Source organism: Dendrobium catenatum, unplaced genomic scaffold (genome assembly GCF_001605985.2).
Source record: "Dendrobium catenatum unplaced genomic scaffold, ASM160598v2 original_scaffold_97798, whole genome shotgun sequence".
NCBI classification, from domain to species: Eukaryota; Viridiplantae; Streptophyta; class Magnoliopsida; order Asparagales; family Orchidaceae; genus Dendrobium; species Dendrobium catenatum.
In genome coordinates, this window is record NW_021416236.1 from 286732 (window position 1) to 308119 (window position 21388).

At 37.6% G+C, this 21388-nt stretch overlaps 2 protein-coding genes across 3 annotated transcripts in view; one reads left to right on the forward strand and one right to left on the reverse strand.

The window, feature by feature from the left end:
• The window catches only part of LOC110109555 (stromal 70 kDa heat shock-related protein, chloroplastic), a 33784-nt gene extending 18962 nt beyond the window's left edge, over positions 1-14822 (forward strand). Inside the window, exons 7-8 of the mRNA XM_020840667.2 lie at positions 12678-13076; positions 14286-14822. Coding sequence (XP_020696326.1) covers positions 12678-13076; positions 14286-14672 — 786 coding nt within the window. The 3' untranslated portion in view covers positions 14673-14822. The remainder of the gene's footprint in view (positions 1-12677; positions 13077-14285) is intronic.
• A 1450-nt stretch (positions 14823-16272) lies between these two features.
• Positions 16273-19941, reverse strand: LOC110109552 (glyceraldehyde-3-phosphate dehydrogenase 2, cytosolic). Of its 2 annotated transcripts, XM_020840662.2 has the most exons (12): positions 19810-19941; positions 19678-19707; positions 19484-19584; positions 18411-18526; positions 18210-18309; positions 17811-17957; positions 17669-17729; positions 17484-17581; positions 17167-17309; positions 16958-17041; positions 16779-16868; positions 16273-16610 (listed from the first exon to the last, which is right to left on the reverse strand). In XM_020840662.2, the coding sequence occupies exons 1-12, from the start codon at positions 19811-19813 to the stop codon at positions 16565-16567; spliced, it is 1020 nt and encodes a 339-aa protein (XP_020696321.1). In that variant the 5' UTR covers positions 19814-19941; the 3' UTR covers positions 16273-16564. The 2 variants fall into 2 exon arrangements, with proteins under 2 accessions (XP_020696321.1, XP_020696320.1); XM_020840661.2 differs by lacking the exon at positions 19810-19941 and having other exon boundaries at positions 19678-19714.
• Between the last annotated feature and the right edge of the window lie 1447 nt (positions 19942-21388).

The window sequence follows — 21388 nt, forward strand, 5'->3', positions numbered from 1 at the left end:
GTCATGATATTCAAGATGAATTTCATAATTCTAAGTCTGAACACCGTTATGAAATTTTATTTTCGTCCTTCGGGGTAATATACTTTTTCTACCGAGTTGATTCGACTTTAGAATTAGAATTAATCTTCAATTTTAAGATTCCCAAAGAAAACTAATATTTTTCAAAATCTGTTTTCAAAATTCCACCAACAAAAAATGGCACGCCCGGTGGGACTAGCATGCATTGCACTAGGTTAGGATTGAATTTAAGATCTGGGCTGGGCCTAAGGGCTGGCGTGCACTTTAATAGCTGGTGTGCACATTATTTAGAGTACCCGTGACTTGTAATGTGACGGACGGTTCCCACTTTATTATGAAACATTTGATCATAATAATTAGCTAGACTGTGCGGGGATTCCTACGTGTTTACAATGAACACAAAAGCATTTTGTAGGAAATATATATATTTTTTTTACTTTTTTTACTTTTACTTTTACTTTCCTCTTTTTAAGATAACTACCAGCCGTATTTAGATGTATTTACGCTCGTATTTCACCTGCTGATGAATACTCGAGGAATTCAAAGCTGAAATCTCGAAATGACATCTTAAGATTCTAAGCTGGTAGGGCCCGTAGATGTACCTTTCTTGTCTTGTAGCAAGATGATCTTCGGATGATGGGGCCCGCGAATAATTTAAATTCAATGTTATAAATAGGAGGGGGTTTTAATTCATTTCTTCCCATTCCATTTCTGTATGGAGCCTTTATAGGGGACTTAGGGGTGCAAGTCATGAGTTAAGAGGAAGAGATTTGATTTCTATCCGCTAGTGAACTAGTTTCCCTACAAGTTCAGTGTAACTCATATTGCGTATGATATGAATTCCTTTCATCTTTTGATTTTTAAGTGTCGAGATTTTAGGGTATCGTGTGTTTTATTTTTTGTTGACTTAGAATTTTAGGTGGATTATATATATATTTTTAAAATCTTCTAAGTCATGAGTTCTATTGAAAATTTCGGCAGTACTCCAGCGTCGTCGCTGCGTAGGGGCTGCATCGGAGGTGTAAAGTATTCCCACCTGCCAAGAAAGGCAGTCACGGTAGGTGTCAAGTGACACCGCGGCCGCAGTCTCGTTTCCCGCTCGCTAACAAAAGTGGTCACGGGGTCTTCAAGTACATATTTAAAGAACAACATTTTTCTAGCCTAAAAGTAGTGACGGGTTCTTAATTAATCAATTCTTTTATAAATAACAAATTTTCCCGTTCGCTAATAATAGCGGTCACGGATACTTATATTTCATGCATACGAATTTCCCAGCTCGTTATAAAGAGCGGTCACGAGTACTTAAGTTTCATCGCTCGCTAATAAAAGTGGTCTCGAGTACTTATTTCATGCATAAAAATTTAAAATGCTTGTGTCAGACTTTTACCTTGGGTATGCAGTGATCGAGGCAGCGACGACGAATGACGGCAACAGTGGGAAACCTGCGATGCACAATTTAATTTTTTTTTTAAATTATTTGTGCAATAAAATTAATTACACGCATGCTCTCTTTTTTAAAGTTAGAGAGCAATATAAATATGAGCTCTCTTTCTAGAGAGAAAGAGGGAAAAAATTTTTGGTGGAAAGGGCGTAGGTGGCGTAGGAAAATGATGGGGTGATAATTTAAAAAGAAAATCTCTCTCTCCAATTTTAGAGAGAGAAAGAGAGAGGGAGCTCTCTTTCTAGAGAGAGAAAGAGGGAAAAAAGATTTTTTGTGGAAAGGGCGTTGGAGGCGTAGGAAAATGAGGGGTGATAATTTAGAGAGAGAGAGGGAGCTCTTTCTAGAGAGAGAAAGAAAGGAAAGAGTGGAAAAATGAGGGGAAAGAGGTTTATGATGTGTAGGAGGATAGTGATGGGGTTTAGAGAGAAAATTCATCTCTCTCCAATTTTAGAGAGAAAGAGGGAGGAATTTTTTTTTCTTATTAGGAAGAGAGATTAGGTGAAATGGCAGTGAGCAGAGATTTTTAGAGTGGAGAGGATGACATTTATAAAGAAATTTATCTTTCTTTCTAGAGAGAATTTTCTCTCTAGGTTAGAGAGAGTTGAGGATAATGGGGTTTTTTGATTGGGAGGGTGTAGGTGTGTAGGAGTGTTTTTGTGAAGAGAGAGGTTGATGGTTTGGTGAGTGGATGTGGAGAAATAAAAAAAAGGGTTAGGGTTTTTGTAGGTTTGGAGAGAAAAATGGAGTAAGAAAAAGATGAAGATGAAGGAGAAAGAGAAGAAGAAGGAGAGGAAAGAAAAATGGAGGAAAATGAAAGGAAATAATGGGAGAGGAAGAGAGAAGTAAGAAAATGGAGGAGGGAAGAAGGAGAATGAGAAGAAGAATATAGGAAGAAAAAGAAGAAGAAAGGAATGGAGATTTTACCTTAGACCTTGAAGGAAAAGGGTGGCCGGCCACCTTGGAGAGCTTGGAGAGGAGAGGGAGCCGAAGGGAGCGGCTCTCTTGCGTGGAAATGGCGTGAGATGAGAGAGTGGGCGGTTGGGATGAGTGTTATGAGAGATATTAAGGGTAGTTTAAGTATTTTTTTAGTTTTTATTTAAAGAAAAATTCTTTTTTTTTTATTTAAAAAGCTCTCTCTCTCCCTCTCTTTCTATTTTTTTTAATTATATTGCACAAAATAAAAATAAAAATTTTAATCTTACATCGAGTTATTCGCCGTGTCGTTAGTTGCACGCGTAGTCGTCTCGATTTGCGCGCCCAAAATTTAAATTTTTGCCGACCAGCAACCCCCATTAATATGGGTGTCGATCTTGTCTGTTTCCGTTGCTCCTAACGCATTGGCGCTATCTGTTTCGCGAACGAAAGTCATCTCAATGATTTTGGGTTTTCAGTCGACACGTGTCGTGTGAGTTTTATTTTTTTTCGTAATTTTGAGCTTTTTCGCTTCCTAAATTCACCTTGTGCGGTCGACTTGATCACGACACTAGTAGAGAGGTCAACAAATGCCCCCCAACAAATATGGTGTGCGCCTAAAGCGGACCATGTTTGTTGTAAAATGTTGACACTACGGTTCTCAAAAAAATTTTAATCTTTTTTTTGGAGGTCAACAAATGCCCCCAACAAATTTTTCTCTAAAGGAACGAAGCATAAAAATACTTTATATATTTCGTCATTATCTTGCATTGACATCCAAAAAAAAAGAAAAGTTTTTGAAGATCCGCAATGTCAACATTTTACAACAAACATGATCCGCTTTAGGCGCGCACCATATTTGTTGGGGAGCATTTGTTTACCTCTATACTAGTGTTTGGATCAAGTCGACCGCGCAAGGTGGATTTTGGAAATGAAAAAGCTCGAAATTGCAAAAAAAAAACACCCAACGTGTGTCGACCAAAAATCCAAAATCGCCGAGATAACCTCCTTTCGCGAAATGGACAGCGCCGATGCTTCCGGAGCAACGGAAATAGCTAAGATCGATACCCATATTGATGGGGGTTGCCGATCGGTGAAAATTTAAATTTTGGGCACGCGAAGCGAGACGACGATGTGTGCAAGCGGCGACGCGGCGACCAATTCGATGTAAGATTAAAATTTTATTTTTATTTTGTGCAATATAATTTAAAAAAAATAGAAATAATGAGAGAAAGAGAGCTTTTTAAATAAAAAAAAAGGAATTTTTCTTTAAATAAAAACTCAAAAAATACCTAAACTACCCCTAACATCCCTCATAACACTCATACCAACCTCCCACTCCCTCATCTCATGCCATTTCCACGCAAGAGAGCCGCCCCCTTCAGCTCCCTCTCCTCTCCAAGCTCCCCAAGGTGTTCGACCACCCTATTCCTCCAAGGTCCAAAGTAAAATCTCCATTCCTTTCTTCTTCTTCTTCTTCCTCCATTCTTCTTCTCATTCTCCTTCTTCCCTCCTTTTTCTTCATTTTTTTACTTCTCTCTTCCTCTCCTATTATTTTCTTTCATTTCCCTCCATTTTTCCTTCCTCTCATTCTTCATCTCTTTCTCCTTCATCTTCATCTTCTTCCTACACCATTTTTCTCTCCAAACCTACAAAAATCCTAACCCTATTTTTTTTAATTTCTCTACATCCACTTACAAAATCACCAACCTCTCTTCACAAAAAACACTCCACACCTTCTACACCCTCCCAATCAAAAAGCCCCATCATCCTCAACTTTTTCTCTCTAGTCTAAAGAGAGAAAATTTTCTCTCTATAGAAATAAAGAGAAATTTCTTTATAAATGTCATTCTCTCCACTATAAACATCTCCCCTCACCAACATTTCACCTCATCTCTCTTCCTAGTGAGAAAAAAAATTTCTCCCTCTCTTTCTCTCTAAAATTGGAGAGAGGGATTTTCTATCTTTAAACCCACCACTATCATCCTACACATCATAAACCCCTTTCCCCTCTTTTTTCCTCTCTTTCCCTCTCTTTTTCTCTCTAGAAAGAGAGCTCCCTCTCTTTTTCTCTCTCTAAAATTGGAGAGAGGGATTTTCTCTATCTAAATTATCACCCCTCATTTTCCTGCGCCTCCTATGCCCTTTCCACCAAAAATCTTTTTTTTTTTCCATTTTTCTCCATTTAAAAACAGAGCTCTCTCTCTTTCTCTAAAATTGGAGAGAGATTTTCTCTCTCTAAATTATCACCCATCATTTTCCTACGCCTCCTACACCCTTTCCACCAAAAATCTTTTTTTTTCCTCTCTAGAAAGAGAGCTCCCTCTCTCTTTCTCTCTAAAAAATTGGAGAGAGAGATTTTCTCTTTCTAAATTATCACTCATTTTCCTACGTCATTTCTACAAAAAAAATTTCCCTCTCTTTCTCTCTCTAGAAAGAGAGCTCATCTCTCTCTAACTTTTTTTTAAAGAGCATACGTGTAATTAATTTTATTGCACAAATAATTTAAAAAAAAAATTAAATTGTGCATCGCAGGTTTCCCACTTTCGTCGCCTCGATCACTGCACACTCAAGGTAAAAGTTCGACACTAACATTTTAAATTTCTATATATGAAATAAGTACTCGTGATCATTTTTGTTAGCGAGCGAGGAAACATAATTACCCATGACCGCTCATATTAGCGAACAGGAAAATTCGTATGCATGAAATATAAGTACCCGTGATCACTTTTATTAGCGAGCTAGAAAATTTGTTATTTGTAAAAGAATTGATTAATTAAGTACCTGTTACTATTTTTAGGCGGGAAAAATGTTGTGCTTTAAACAGGTACTTGAAGTCCCCATGACCGCTTTTGTTAGCGAGCGGGGAACAAGATTGCGGCCGTGGTGTCACCTGGCACCTACCGTGACTGTCTTTCTTGGCATGCGGGAAGGCTTTACACTTCCGATGCAGCCCCCTATGTAGGGACGACGCTGGAGTATTGCCGAAATTTTTAACAGAACCCATGACTTGGAAGATTTAAAAAAAAAAAATAAAATACACATAAAATTCTAAGTCAACAAAATATAAAACACACAGCACCCTGAGATCCCGACACTAAAAAATTAAAAATGAAATGAATTCATATCATACGCAACATGACTTATACTGAACTTGTATAGAAACTAGTCGTTCACAGGCAGATAGAAAACAAATCTCTTCCTTCTAACTCATGACTTGCACACCTGAGTCCGCTACAAAATCTCCTTATAGAAATGAGATGGGAAGAAATGAATTGAAATCCCCTCCTATTTATAACATTGAATTTGAATTATTCATGGGTCCCACCAGCCTAAGATCCCCTTGTTACAAGACAGGGAAGGTACACCTGTGGGCCCTACTAGCCTAGGACCCTTGTTACAAGATAGGGAAGGTATGCCTATGGGCCCACCAGCTTAGTATCTTAAGATGTCATTTCGAGGTTCCAGCTTTGGATTGCTCGAATATTCACTAATAGGTAAAATACGAGCGTAAATATATCTAAATATGGTTGGTAGTTATCTTAAAAATGGGAAGTAAAAGTAAAAGTAAAAAAGTAAAAAAAAAAAAAATCTTTCCTACAAAATGCTTTTGTGTTCATTGTAAACACGTAGGAATCCCCGCACAGCCTCAGTAATTATTCTGATCAAATGCTTCATAATAAAGTGGGAACCGTCTGTCACATTGCAAGTCACGGGTGCTCTAAATAGCGTGCATGCCAGCTATTAAAGTTTGGCAGCTCGTACATTCCGTGAACATATATCTTCAAAAAGAAACAAAATAGCGCACTCTTATATGTCACGGGTTATACGCCCCCTAATTATAGTATGCACATCACGCCAAATCACTGAAAAAGATTGTCTCCTACGAGCTATCATAAAAAATTCATTGTATACCAGTATGCCAACCACAAACAAAGTGTAGAATAATACAACAAATACAAATGTCTGTGGCCGGCGCTAGAAGATTTGTATGTAAAGCAACTCGGCCACAAACAAGGGCGTCCTGTCTGTGGTGCATATAATTATCTACAAGCAATAACACAAGATTCGTTAGTGCACTTCAATCCACTTAGATAAAGCAATTAGTGCATGATAATCTACATGTACGAAACAGTTAAATACAAAAGGGCTACGACAAATACGAGTTCCTACGAGCCACCGTAGAAGATTCGTCAAATGTCCAAAATTTTCCCCTGCACATGCACTGTACTTTGTATACACATAGGTACACAAAAATGGGCAAATACAATCATACACCCGCATGGGCCCCGACGAGCGTGTTTTTGGTACACGTGACGTCTAGGGATGCTGCGCGGGTTAACAAGTGAATTCAAGTTCGAGCCCGATCCTTCTATATGGGTAGGTAGGAGTAGACACGGCTCAAACCATTAAATAAATATGCGGTTGCGAAGTCGACCGGGATATTTATTTTATACATTTATATTAGGCCTTCAAGGCCTATAATTAAGAGAATTCACTCACAAGGTCATAAAGCTTATGAAACTCGATCCTCTATCGAAAATCTCAAAGATATTTAAAATTGAAAAATCATCCATCAAACACTTAAAGTAAAATCTATTCAACATCCGCAACAATTTGTCGGGGTGGACAAATTAAAATTTACTTCAACTCATATGGAGCTAATGCCTAGTCGAAAATATCACTATGATCTATTCTCAAACAATCTCATGTTAGTAAGGACGTGGTACGTGTACTCTGACCGGCGATTTTGCCGTCAAATGGCACCGCAGGATAAACAGTTATGACCGGGGCCCTCTGAACCGAGTGGTTTTTCCGCCAAATGGCACTACAAAATATCGATTATGGCTAGAGCCACTCTACTCCTTAGTGGTATCAAATCCTTGAGATATGAATCAAGAATATATGATTGATAGGGCACAAAGCCCTCTGTTAGCTAAAGTGGGAGTAGTACTGATGCAGAGTCGCCGAACGATTGCCTATTTCAGCCAGGTGTTGACTGCGAGAGCCAGGGCTGAAATTAGTATATGAGCTGGAGTTGATGGCCATCGTATACCTTCTAGGAAGACACTTCATTGTTGGGACAGACCAGCAGAGCTTGAAATAGTTATTGGAGCAGTGGATGGTGATAGAGGTACATCAGAGGTGGATGTCCAAATTATTTGGGTATGATTTTGAAATCCAATACATATGAGTGGAGAACAAAGTTGCAGATGCCTTGTTCTAGTGCATGGGAGAGCTGGAGATGATGGCAGTATCGATTCCATTGATGTTAGATTGGGAGGCCATCAAGGGGGAGAGTGCCATGGATGAGGAGTTGGGGAAGATCAGGGCTGATTTACTGAGGGAATGGAGTAGTCATCCGGGGTATTTAGTGGAGGGGGAGCGATTGTTGTATCAAGGGAGGTTTGTGATACTCCGGACCTCAGTCCACATTCCATTCTTACTCCAGGAATTCCATGGGAGCGCTATGGGGGGCCATTCAGCGATGCAGAAGACATATATGAGGCTAACCTCAGAGTTGTACTGGAAGGGGATGCATAAAGATATAAAGGAGATGGTGGCCAGGTGTGAGATATGCGAGAGAAACAAGTACTTGACTATGTTGTCAGGAGGACTACTACAGCCGTTGGCTTTACCAGGGCGGTTATGAGAAGATGTATCCATGGACTTCATAGATGGGCTGCCCCGTTCAGAAGGATTCACAGTGATTATGGTGGTTGTGGACACATTGAGTAAATATACTCATTTCATTCCTTTATGACATCCATACACTGAATTAATAGTGACATCAGCTTTCATCAGAGAGGTGGTCAGATTGCATGAGGTACCAGAGGAGATAGTATCAGACAGAGAAAAGGTGCTCCTCAGCCATTTCTGGAAAGATTTGTTCAAATTATAGGGGACAATTCTAAAGAGAAGCACTGCCTACCGCCCACAGACGAATGGTCAAATAGAAGTGGTCAACATAAGCTTGGAGACCTACCTCCGATGTTTTGTGTCGAGACACCCAAGCTATGGGCCAATGGTTATCTTGGGCGGAGTATTGGTACAACACCTATCATTCGGCGTAGCATATGACACCCTTCAAGGTGTTGTATGAACGGTCGACGTCGCAGATGACACCCTTCAAGTTGTTGTACGAACGGGACCCTCCTCACCTCACTTAGTGCACTTCGGACAGAGCAACACTCCAGTTTCATCAGTAGAAGAGTACTTAGAAGAAAGGGGCATAGTGTTGGAAGAATTAAAAAGACATCTGCTGAGAGCTCAACAAATCATGAAGAAACAGGTTGACGGGCATAGAAGAGACATCCAGTTTGAGGTTGGGGAGAGGGTGTTTTTGAAGCTCAAACCGTATAGGCAAACAACAGTCGCTAACAGGAGAAATGAAAAACTTGCCCCAAGATACTTCGGGCCATATGAGTTCTTGGAGAATATCGGAGCAGTTGCATATTGCTTGAAGCTACCACCAACGGCAACTATACACCCTATTTTTCATGTATCCCAATTGAGAAGGCAATTGGAGAATTATGCAGCCAGCTCAGAGTTACTGATGATACTCACGGAGGAGTTAGAGGTGATTTTGAAACCCTTAGAATTGATGAGGGTTCGCCAGAGGGAGGATGGAGCTAAAGAAGTGTTGATCAAGTGGAAAAGCCTTTCGGACTACGATGCCACATGGGAACCATATGAGAGGATGAAACATCAATTTCCCAATTTTCACCTTGAGGACATGTGGTTCTTTGGGAGGGAGGTATTGTTACGGTTCTCCCTAGAATTGAACCAACCAAACCAGCCCAGGAGGGGCCGGTTCAGTTTTATACGAGGCGGGTTAAGCCGCCTCCTTAAGGTTCCACCCAAGCAAGAGGAAATGGGGTGGCTAATGCTTAAGGAAGTAATTTTGAATTTGGTTTATGTTAGGAAGCTTTTTATTAGTAAGAATTGTATTTAAAGAATAGGAGAAGCTAGGATTAGGGCATGCATGATTATTGTTTTATTTTGGTGGCTTTGAGCTCTAGATTCATCGTCTAGAGATTGGGAGAGAACAATCCTCCTCTCGAATTGAGGATCAATTGCATCTTTGCTTGTTCTTGCCTTTGATTTTATTCCTATAATATAATCTACTATTTTTTGACTGTTTCATTGGAGATATTGAAGTTTTTTTTTTTTCGCTGTTTTCACGAATTCTTGTTAGGGTTGCTTGAGAACTCAAGAATTTCCCTCTAGAGTTACTTGCGAACTCAAGTATTTCCTATCATTAAACTTTTGCAGAGAGTCGCTATTTTGTTAAAAAAATCTCATAATTTCTCTATTATCGTGGATTTGGCGCTAGCACTTTATGATGAGCCATAAACTTACTGGGGAATCTTTTAACTTTTAAAACTTGTGCTTTATGTATCCACTTAACCACTTAACCACTTAAATGTTTGATTCAAAATGTTTTAGCATAATTAAAAGAATATATAAATGATAATTAGGAGCTTGAGTGCTTAACTTGAATCAAACATTTTTTAACGTATAAAGTTAAAGAAAATTTTCATAAATCTAGAGCAGCTTCACATTTATAATTTGTTTAGATAGCTTCATTTTGGATAGTTATATTTAGATCAAATAAACAATGTAGGTTTGTGATAATCAAAATTGAGTTCACCATAATGTGGGCCCCATGGGGTCCACAAAGATGAACCTGGCTACCCCAGTGGTCTCATTGTATATATGATTATATAAAAGGTAGTGCACAAGTGTTAATGGCTATAAGCAGGCAAAAATAGAAAGAAAAAAAAAATCTTAGTTGAATCTTGTAAATCCAATTATCTGATTAAGATTTCATACCTCTAACAGAAACCTTTTGTTTATATGTTAATCACATATAGAAACCTAGCAAAAGTAGATTTTAACAGGTTTCTGATAGTGTAGATCATTTACACACTAGAAGCACCTCACGCACACATACAGCAACCTTATATATGTAACTGTATCTGATGTGTGCAGTTAATTTGCAGAATGTAGACTTGAGCCTTGTTTCGTCTCATCCACCACCAGCCTTTTACGTGGTTTCTAAGAAAACTAAAAAAAAACAAGCTTGGAGACTAGTTAGTTTTTTGAAAGTTTTTCAGCCTTCTAGCCCAAATACTAAACTGACTTCATGTTACTGAGTCCTTTTTTTTCAATTTTTTTATGTTCTAACATTTATAAAAGATGAGCAAATTATACTAAGATACGCGATCACTAAAACCATGATTAGGTTTCTTAGGGTTCATGAAGGCTCAAGAATTATGTGGTTCTCATTGACCTAAAGCATGGTATGATGAAGGGAAATTTGAGATCTTGATTTTAATGAAAGCTTTAAAATGGTTGTCGATGCCTCTAGCTACTGTTTCATGCCTTTAACGGGAAATTTGGCATTTTTTTTTCTTGCATGTGTATATAAATATCTTAGGTTCTTATTTACTCTAATTTGGAAGAAGCTACAAGTTAATTTTGACTATTATCTTCTGCTGCTGCTAAGACAACTTGCCACGTGAAACAATTCAAATATGCAATGTGGTTTGATTTGTATGATTTGAACTTGAAAAACATTTTGGGGCTATCTGGTTGGGTACTTAGAATGCATGTGTTCTAAGGATGCAGAGCAAAGTAAATGCTGTGTTTTTTAGTTATCTGATGTTGTTTGGAAGTAAATTTAATATTTTTATTTGATTGAACGGAAAATATGGACTCTTATACTCCATTGATAGTAACTGCTAAGATTGCCTCTTAGGTTAATGATTTAGTCTGACTATTGTGTCAAATAATAATCTGACATCTTATCTGAATTCTAAGGAATGAATTAATAATTCATACACATCTAATAACATTGACAACCAAATTTCCTTTTCTTCTTCTCCCATACATGTATTTCTTCCCATATTTGTGTCCGTCAGATGGGAATTTAACTGAGCTATTGGCCCATCCTGGAAAAGCATTTATGTGGGTACCTTGGCAGAATTTGGTGATGTGATACTTCTTTTTGACAAGCTCTTCTCCCAAGATGAAGACTTTAGAATTGACTTGATTCAAAATAGATGTGCATCTATTGTTATTGATTTGCATTCAACTGAAGTATTTGACTCATGTTGATGACGATTGTATTTGCTTTGCATTCAAAATGAAGTATATTACCCAAGTGGATACAATCACCACCTTTCTGTTGATTTTCTTTTAACCATATACTAAATTTAATTAGAATACCTACAAAGATCTTTTGAATGTTCTTTCTTATTAGAGTTGGTCTTATTTAGAAGCTCTTATAGGGAGCGTTTCTTCAACAAGTTGTGTTATGGTATTGGTTGGGCTGGTTTTGTCAGAGTTTTCTTTCCCTTGTTGGTCGGAGTATAGGATACATTGACACTTCGCTTATGAAAAGGAGTAGTGGAATGTTTTAACCTTTTGAACCTCTTTAAAGGACCAACTTATAATGAGGCATGCTTCTGTAAGACTTCATTGTGGAGCTCAGAAACTTTCCTTTTAAGTTTTTAAAGTGTCTTTATCGTTGAATCCTTAAGGAAAAATAGTAATGGAGTTATGAAAATTTTTTAATTGAATGCCCACCACATGTTTTTTACTAAGCTGTGACTCACCATATAATGCTTAAATTGTGGTACTTCTAGATGCTTAAATTGTGCCTTCACTATGCATCAAAATCCTCCACCTACGCCATTTTCCACAAGGACACATTTAACAAAGAACAGCTACATGTAAAGAATTTTAAAAGGTCGAAAAACCTAAAAAGATCTTGCAAAATTACATACATCATAGAAAAATAAAAGAATTGGCTAATCGGCCACTTCTATAGATAAGGATGTTTTATTCCTTACAAGAATCATTCTACCATTTTTGGATTGATTTTGTGTTACTTTTCCGAAGTTGCAATCTATTCTGTGCACATATAAATTTTCTATGTGCAATTTTAAGAAATGTTTTTGTAAATGAGATCATTATGATCCCAGCAGAATTTATGATGTTTGTGTAATATGAATTCCTACGAAGTTCATGTCATGAACTACCATATCAATTAAACAAAACATAAGAGCATATAGATTACCCAGTTATTGGAAAGGTTTTTCAACGTATCAAGTCATCCATCTTAATTTCATATCCTTCTTGGATGTACTTTAGTCTTTGTTTGGCACAGCTTTCTTATTGCTTTTAAAGCAGCTTTCTAGTATAAAACTTAAAATTTTTTTACTAGAAAACAACTTTAAGAAGCAGAAAGAAAGCTGTCCGAAACAAACTTGAATGTAATTTCTTTTACCAATTGCAGGCTGGAGTTTTGGCTGGAGACGTCAGTGATATTGTTCTTTTAGATGTATGCCCACTCTCCCTGGGCTTGGAGACTTTGGGCGGAGTGATGACAAAGATCATCCCTAGAAACACAACGTTGCCAACATCAAAATCAGAAGTGTTTTCCACAGCAGGTGATGGACAGACGAGTGTTGAAATAAATGTTCTTCAGGGAGAAAGAGAATTTGTGAGGGATAACAAATCCCTGGGAAGCTTCCGCTTAGATGGAATTCCGCCAGCTCCACGAGGAGTTCCACAGATTGAAGTTAAATTTGACATTGATGCCAATGGAATTTTGTCTGTGGCTGCAGTGGATAAGGGGTCTGGGAAGAAGCAGGACATCACAATTACTGGGGCTAGCACCTTACCAAGTGATGAGGTAATTGATGATTCATGCTTTTGCTATTTTTCCAAATGTTCCTATGATTCTCGTTGAAGATCTCATTTCATAACAGCAAATAAGTTGATAGGGATTTTTCATGTTTTAGCTTAATTCGTAGATTTTATCTTGAAATCCTGAGATTGGTTTAGTGGAGTCTTTAGGGGGAATTCAGCTAAGGCCTTTAAATTTATTTTCATTTTATTTCAGTGGTTAGACCTGCAATGCTTTATGGTGCCGAGTGTTGGCCATTAAAAGAGAAGCATAGTACTAAGTTAAGTGTGGCAGAGATTAGGTGGATGAGTGGCTTGACCCTTAGAGATAGGATACAAAATGAGCATATATACGTGAAAAGGTTGGAGTAGCTCCAGTGGAAGATAAGATTAGAGAGAGTCGTCTTTGGATGGTTTGGTCGTATTAAACGGAGGCTTTCCGATGACCCGGTTAGGAAAGTTGAGGTATTATATTCGACTTATGCTAAGAAAGGTAGAGGTAGACCTAAATAGACTTGGTTAGAAAATATTAGAAATGATATTTCTTTATTAGATTTAAATGAAAATTTGACTTTTAACCGGACACAATGGCGTAAAAGGACTCATGTAGCCGACCCCAAATTGTGGGACAAGTTTGATGTTGTTGTTGTTGTTATTTCGGTCATAGTTTTTTTTTTTTTAAATTCCTCTCATTTCTTTTCATGCAGGATTTATATTTCAATCTTCTTATTCTGATAGCATCTTGTTATTCGAAAATCATCTTTGATTATTGCTAGACATCTATTGATTTCAATCAATTGATTATTATTTGATGAAATCCAAATGCTTTCAAGCAAGAACTTAAAGAGTAGGGAGGTGGCGTGATAGGTGGGTGGAGAGGTTGGTGGTAGAATAGGTGAACTATGATTTTTGGCTCGTTACATGTATGTAAGGTGGAAGATGGGAGGAATATTTGGTATCTATAATAGTGACTTACAAAATTATAATTTTGAAATTTAATATGGCTTAAAAATAATACAAATTAGTTGAACGTTTAAACAAAATAGAGGCTAAAATTTGTTTGTTGAATAAGTTGTTACTTTTATGGTTGGACAATCCCCCCCTTAAATCCAAATTTCCAAAGCATAAATGTGTTTCCAGAACATTGCAAGCAACAGCTACATTATTTTTGCTTGCAACAGAAATCATTTCGTATTAATTTAATTTGGAATGGTAGGTTGACAGAATGGTAAAGGAAGCTGACAAATTTGCAGAGGAGGACAAGGAGAAGAGGGATGCAATAGACACCAAAAATCAAGCAGGATCTGTAGTCTACCAGACTGAAAAGCAATTGAAAGATCTGGGTGACAAGGTTCCTGCTTCTGTAAAAGAGAAGGTGGAGTCAAAGCTTGGGGAACTGAAAAATGCCATATCCAGTGAATCGACCCAAGGCATGAAGGATGCCATGGCTGCCTTGAACCAAGAGGTTATGCAGTTAGGCCAGTCTCTTTATAACCAGCCAAGCACACCTGGAGCAGACGCTGGTGAAACAGGTCCTTCCCCTAATGCCAATGGCGCCGATGGTGGATCTGTCATTGATGCAGATTTCACTGATACCAAATGATAGGTGATTTTTTCAATACCAGCTATACAAATTTTAATTTTCAGATAGCCTGAGGAATTGAAACTCTTTATATATCTAAGTATTATTATTATTATTAGCTCATTCTTTACTTATCTATAGATGGAAAATCCGGCTGTTGTTTGATCTGTATATTTGGATTATGCATTTGTTGCATTTTTACTATCAAGCTTTTTGTTTCATCAACACCAAGCTGCTGTTGGCTCAGCAAGCTTTCACATACTTCCTTAATCCTAAACCCGGAAATACTGTTTGTTTTAGTGATCCCATGTTATCAACACTTACCCAAATAAAAATTAAATTGTGAACTTATTAAGCATGCCTTTTAAAAAGCATCTTAGCCAATCACTTAGGCATATAGGCTAACAAGAGGATTGAAAACAAACTAAAATTTGAAGTCTTTAACTCATATAGGATTAAGAAAAGAATTTATCTATAAAAACTTTAAAGGAAAGAATAAAAGATCCTAGGAAAAAACTAGCGAAATATTTCTTCACAAAAACATTTAACACCTATTAATCGCCAACCAAATTAAAACCAAGGAAGCAGTAAATCTCAACTCTGGCACGCTATTATTGTATAGACAAAGAAGCAAAGGCACGATTCGCACAGTAGAGACGGCTTGAAGAGAAACCGTGCATGAAATGAACAGCCTCATTTTGATAAGAAAAATTAGGCCAGATTCAGCTCTAGATTCGAAGGATAATTAACTAAAGTCACGGTAACTGAACCTGTATACTAGATACCAATAAAATTATTACATGACACATTATGATAATATTCTGCGGCCACATAATTTCTCCATTTCGATAACGAGTGAAAGATTCTGAATTTGATAGTGTAATAATCATAGAATTTTAATCTACCGGCTAAAACAGAAAAATAATAAATACATATATTCATATAAAACAAAATTTCATTTTATCCTAACAAATCGAACACAATTAAATAAAACCGTTTTTGCCTCCCTAAAAAACAGAAGTTCAAAAAACCTGACTTCATCAATGATCAAGTTAAATGCGACCTCATTAAACGACGAGATTTTATCACAACTTAAGTGGACATAATTTGTCCAGAATTAGATACCCACCAGATTTAGTGATTTAAAATATTGGAAGAAACATTCTGAACCATGCAAAATGGAATTAATCAAACAAAGCTGAAAAAATTTGTGTCAGCCTCACTAAAAAGCTTGAGTTCAAAATAGCTGACTTCAGCAATGATCAAGTTAAATACAGCCTCATTAAACGACGAGATTCTATCACAACTTAAGTGGACAAAATCTCTCCAGAATAGATACCACCAGATTTTGTGATTTAAAAAATAGGTAGAAACATTCCGAACCATGCAAATTGGAAACTAATAGGGCAAATATCCTTAATACCGCCAAAACTCTCATTTTGCAAGCCGACAAACAACCTATCTTTCTTTCAATATATAATATGATTTCTTGCTTTTAAAAAAGTTGATTGGAACAGCACTCTTCTTTATATACAAAAGAAAAATCTTTTCCAAAGACGAACGGGCAGCCACATATATCCCTACCCCCATCAGAAATAACAATCCAGTGGGAAAATTTGTATTTAAAAATAACTAGAAATAACATAAAACTTCGTTATCAAATAATAAGAAGTGCAAACACAAACAGACAGGAATAAAATGCTGCACAAATAGCAGAGGGTCTCTTATCAAAACCTCAAACAAAATACAGGCAGGCATCTCATTGCCCAGATCATTACGAGAAAAAAGAAACTACGATGTCCCTCGGTTCTTAACCTCAAGATTTATTCTCACAAAAACACATCAAACGATACAAAGGAACGCCAAATTATAATGCGGTAGTAGTGAGGGGAGTCGCCGGACTTTTCGTTAATCTACTTCTTGCTGGCAATGTGGCGGATAAGATCAACAACCCGGTTGCTGCAATAAAAAAAAATCATGCAGAACAAAGTAAAAAACTAAGATTTGGTAAAATCAAACTTATAGGCTGTTTAATTGATTAAAGAAAGAATGCAGTGCAATTCCAGCCCCATTCAAAATGAACTAATAACATCAATTTAATCAAAGGAAGAAAAGTTTGGGAATTACCTGTAGCCCCATTCGTTGTCATACCAAGCCACGATCTTCACAAAATTATCATTCAAAGCAATTCCAGCCTTGGCATCAAAGATGCTCGACCTATATTTAGAACACCACATAAAGATAAATATAATCATAACAAAATTGGAAACATGAAACATTCATAAGAACTTAACAAATAGATATACCTGCTGTCACCCAAGAAATCAGTTGACACAAGATCCTCATCAACGTAGCCAATGATACCTTTAAGCTTTCCCTCGGATTCTTCCCTGAAAAACAAAATAATACGTACTAGCGTTAGAATTTAGATGATGAGTTAACTGCATCAAAAAGCTATAGATCAAACGAGTATATTCCTTGTATAGATGCAAGGAATATGAGATTATTTACTTACTTTATAGCAGCCTTAATGTCCTCATAGGTGGCCGCCTTCTCAATCCTCACGGTAAGATCAACAACTGAAACATCCACAGTCGGTACACGGAAGGCCATACCAGTCAATTTCCCATTCAACGCAGGGAGAACCTTCCCAACAGCCTGTTCATTTAACAAAAGAACTGATAGTTAGAATTTAGATATACATAATAATTCATACCATCTAACAGCAGCTACAACAAAACGGTCCAAACGAATAATTCTTCTCATGGAAGCTGAAGGTATAAAATTGAATTTTATAAAATAAAAATTCTTTAAATATAAAGCATGCCCTGCCTTGGCAGCTCCAGTGCTGCTAGGAATGATATTGAAGCTAGCAGCTCTTCCACCCCTCCAGTCCTTGCTTGATGGACCATCAACAGTCTTCTGAGTGGCTAAGTATCAAAATAATCTTCAAAGTTAACGCAAATAAAACACGAAACCATGAAATAAATCAAGTATTAGAAAATTCATTAACAGACCAGTGATTGCATGCACGGTAGTCATCAAGGCCTCAATAATGCCAAACCTGTCATGAATGACCTGTCACAAAACACAAAAACAAATTAAAGATAGCCACAAAAAAACAAAAGAGCTCCAAGGAAGCTTATTATAGATATATACCTTTGCAAGGGGAGCCAAACAATTGGTTGTGCAGCTAGCATTGGAAACAATATCGATATCAGCTTTATACTCATGCTCATTAACACCAACAACAAACATTGGAGCATCTTTGCTTGGTGCAGAGATGATAACCTTCTTGGCACCGCCCTGTTATTACATGAAGAAAATGAAAAGTTCTTTAATGAAGAAGGAAACAGTAATTATTTCATCGAGTCCCAATAAACTATCAAGTTTTTCCTACTTAAGATTTAGGGTACAACGACCCCTCCTTTTAAGCAATCTGTCTCCCTCCAAAGAATTGTATTTTCATGTGAACAAAATGCATTCAAATCTTCTTTTATATTTACACACAAAAAAAAAACTGCGGTTAGGAATTCAAGAAATAAACTCAAGCAATACCTTCAGGTGAGCAGCTGCTTTGTCCTTGTCGGTAAAGACACCAGTGGACTCCACAACATAGTCAGCGCCAGCCTCACCCCATGGGATCTCCTCAGGGTTCCTTCATATGCAAATTCAATCAGTGCTCAAGGAGAGATATCTAACATAAGGGGATTCACAATATGATAAATATTAAACCAATTTTCCGGAAGATTCACCTACCTGACGCCAAAGACTGTAACAGGTTTATCTCCAAAGAGAAGGGTCTTGGAGTCCTTCACGCTTATTTCATGATGTTTCCATTGCCCGTGCACAGTATCATACTTGAACATGTATGTCTGCATGCAGTTTGCAAAGTAAGCCAACCTTGGTTGTAAAATTATAATAAATGAGATTTATGCCCTAAACAAGTGACATCTAGATGCTAGCTGGAATCAAGCGACCTCATTAGATAACAATTAACATCTTGGAACCAGAAAATCCTTTCATTTGGGTATAAAAAATTCCTGAGTTTTCCCAAACCCACACGAAACATTAAGGAATGCAAGGGGGCTGTTTGGCATCAAATTCAAGAAAGATTTAATTTGAAATCCTGCCAAAGCAAAATTAGGTAATTTTTCATCCTGCAATTTTGATAAATACCATTTCAGCACCGTTTTTGGATAATAAAATTGTTAAATCCAGGATTCGTTAAATTCCAGCTTTCAAAGGATTTCACAGATTTAAGGATCCCTCCCCCTCACAAATCTTCAATCCTGAAACAAAAGACCTACAGTTGCCAGACCAAACAGGTTACTGGTTTAATCCTCTAAAAAGATTTACTAAATCCTACTTGAAGCCAAAATAGCCCATAAGCGCATGAACATTCGTAAAAGAAAGATAGTCTCGGTCAGATCATCCGACTAAGAAATTTTTTTCCAACTAAAATAAGCCACAAGAGCGAGCAAAGGAAAAGAACACAACAAGATTCTTTAAACTAGTATGATCACATCAAGTGAATAAATATTTAACAACGCTGAAAGCAGAAGACACCTTAAACCCAACACCTACTTAAGTTTTAAAATACCTAGTCATCCTTCAATCTAACGTAGTAAAAAATGCCTACATACTTTAGCCCTTTCACGACCATCCCACCATGGATGTAAACTGACGACAGTCCAACCAACCGAGAGTTCATCATACACAATCAGAAAGACCAGAAATCACAACCGATCAAGAAAAAAATACGGCAGATGCATAAATCGCAATGCACAAACCATCAAATTACTAGATCTACATATCCAAAAAAATCTTACCATGTATTCAGTGGTGATGAACGGATCGTTGACAGCCACCAGCTCCACATCTTCACTCAAAAGCGCAACCCTGGCTACAAGCCTTCCAATCCTTCCAAAACCTACAAAAAACCAACAGATTCCAATGATCAGCAATCCCAACTCCTCCATACATAAAAAACCTCCAATCCATACATGAACCAAAAGAATCCTACCGTTTATTCCGATCTTGATCTTTCCAGTTGCTGCCATCGAACAACCATAGGAAGAAAAAACACCAAATCAGCGAGCAAGATCCAGCAAAAGACAATCAGATCAAACTGAAAATATCTAAAAGGAGGTCTTACCCATGGCAATCAATACGAGCACAACGAGAGAGGAAATTAATTGAGAACAACAGATAGAAGAGAGGCGCAGAAGAAATGGTCGAAGACAGACAGGCGTTCGGAACCTCTTTATATAGGAGGCTCTGTGGCGACCTAGGGCTCCGCTTTGGCTATTTGGTCTCTTCAGGTTCGTCCAGAAGGTCAGCACCGGGAATTCAAAAACCGCCGGGTTTCTTGGTCAGCAGTTTTGAGTTTACTATTACCGCGGAGCCAATTAATCTAATGTACTCCACAGTCGTGGCAATAGATTATTAGCTGGAGATAATCTAAGTGGGTCCCACGGATTGCGGTAGATGGCGTAGATAGGAGAGGAACCACGTCATTGGCGACGTCGGGCGTGAATCGAGACGTCGATAGCGGTAAATGATCTCGTGAGGTGGTTGTGGGCAGGGTAGATGCCCTTATAAATGATCTTAATTACGAGAGTACCACGACGGCCGGGCCGGTCCTCCTTTTCTAGAGATTTCCGCGATGGAACCGTGGTTTTTGCCTTTTCGACGGCCATTAGTTTTTATGGTTGTTTTTGGGCCGGCAAATGTCCAAAAATGGCCTATGCGTTGGCCTTCTTTGTGATTGTGAGAATTTGGCCGGCCAGGACATTGTGGCCCAATATTGTAGAAATTATGAATTTAGAATTTTTTCCCGCAAGTAATTTCAAGTGTAATTTTCTTAGTCTAAAATAGTTCATATTCAGCATAATGTGTGTGATAGAGTTTAGGGTTTCTGGAAAACTCTAGTAGGTTTTTTCTCTTCGACTTCTCTTTCGAATGATTTTCTTCTGTTGTCATTGGCTAAGGCCCTGGATTTCTTATTTGGGTTCTCTTCGAATGGCAAGAAATCTTGGAATGGGATATTGACTTTCCGTCAATCTTCCTCCAATCCTTTTTTTTAATTTTTTTGGTTACCTCTTTGGCTAATATTGCTCATTTCTCTGAGGAAGATGTTGTGTTTGCTTCTGAAAAATGGATATTGACTCTAGTTGGTTACTCTTTGGGTAAGCAACCTTATTTTGAAGCATTACGTTCGATAATGCTTAAAATCTGGAAGCTGAAAGGTACTTAAACTCCTTGCTTTAAGTGAATGCTTTTTCTTGATAAAATTTTCATATCCTGAGAATTATGACTTGGTTTGATCTGGAGGACCATGGTTCCTTTTTGGAAAACCACTAATAATCCAGCTTTGGTCGCTTTTGTTTTGACCTAACGAGAGGAGTTTTCTTCTATTCCTCTCTAGATTAAGATTCTTGATTTACCACTAGTTTGTTGGATTCCATAAGGTATTTCAAAGATTGCAAGTTAGTTGGAATTCCTATATTTGTGGATGTCGTAACGGTAGATCAAATCAGGCTTACTTTTGCTAGGGTTTGTGTTCTTATTAATAAAGATTCCCCTCTTCCTGAGGAAACTAAAGTTTCTGTGGCAGGTAACATATTTTTTAAAAAAATTATTTATGATTGGAAGCCATCTCCTTGTTCTGAGTGTGTTCCTTTCGTCCATCCTATCTCTTTGCCCTTTTAAACCTCTGGAACAAAAAGATAAAG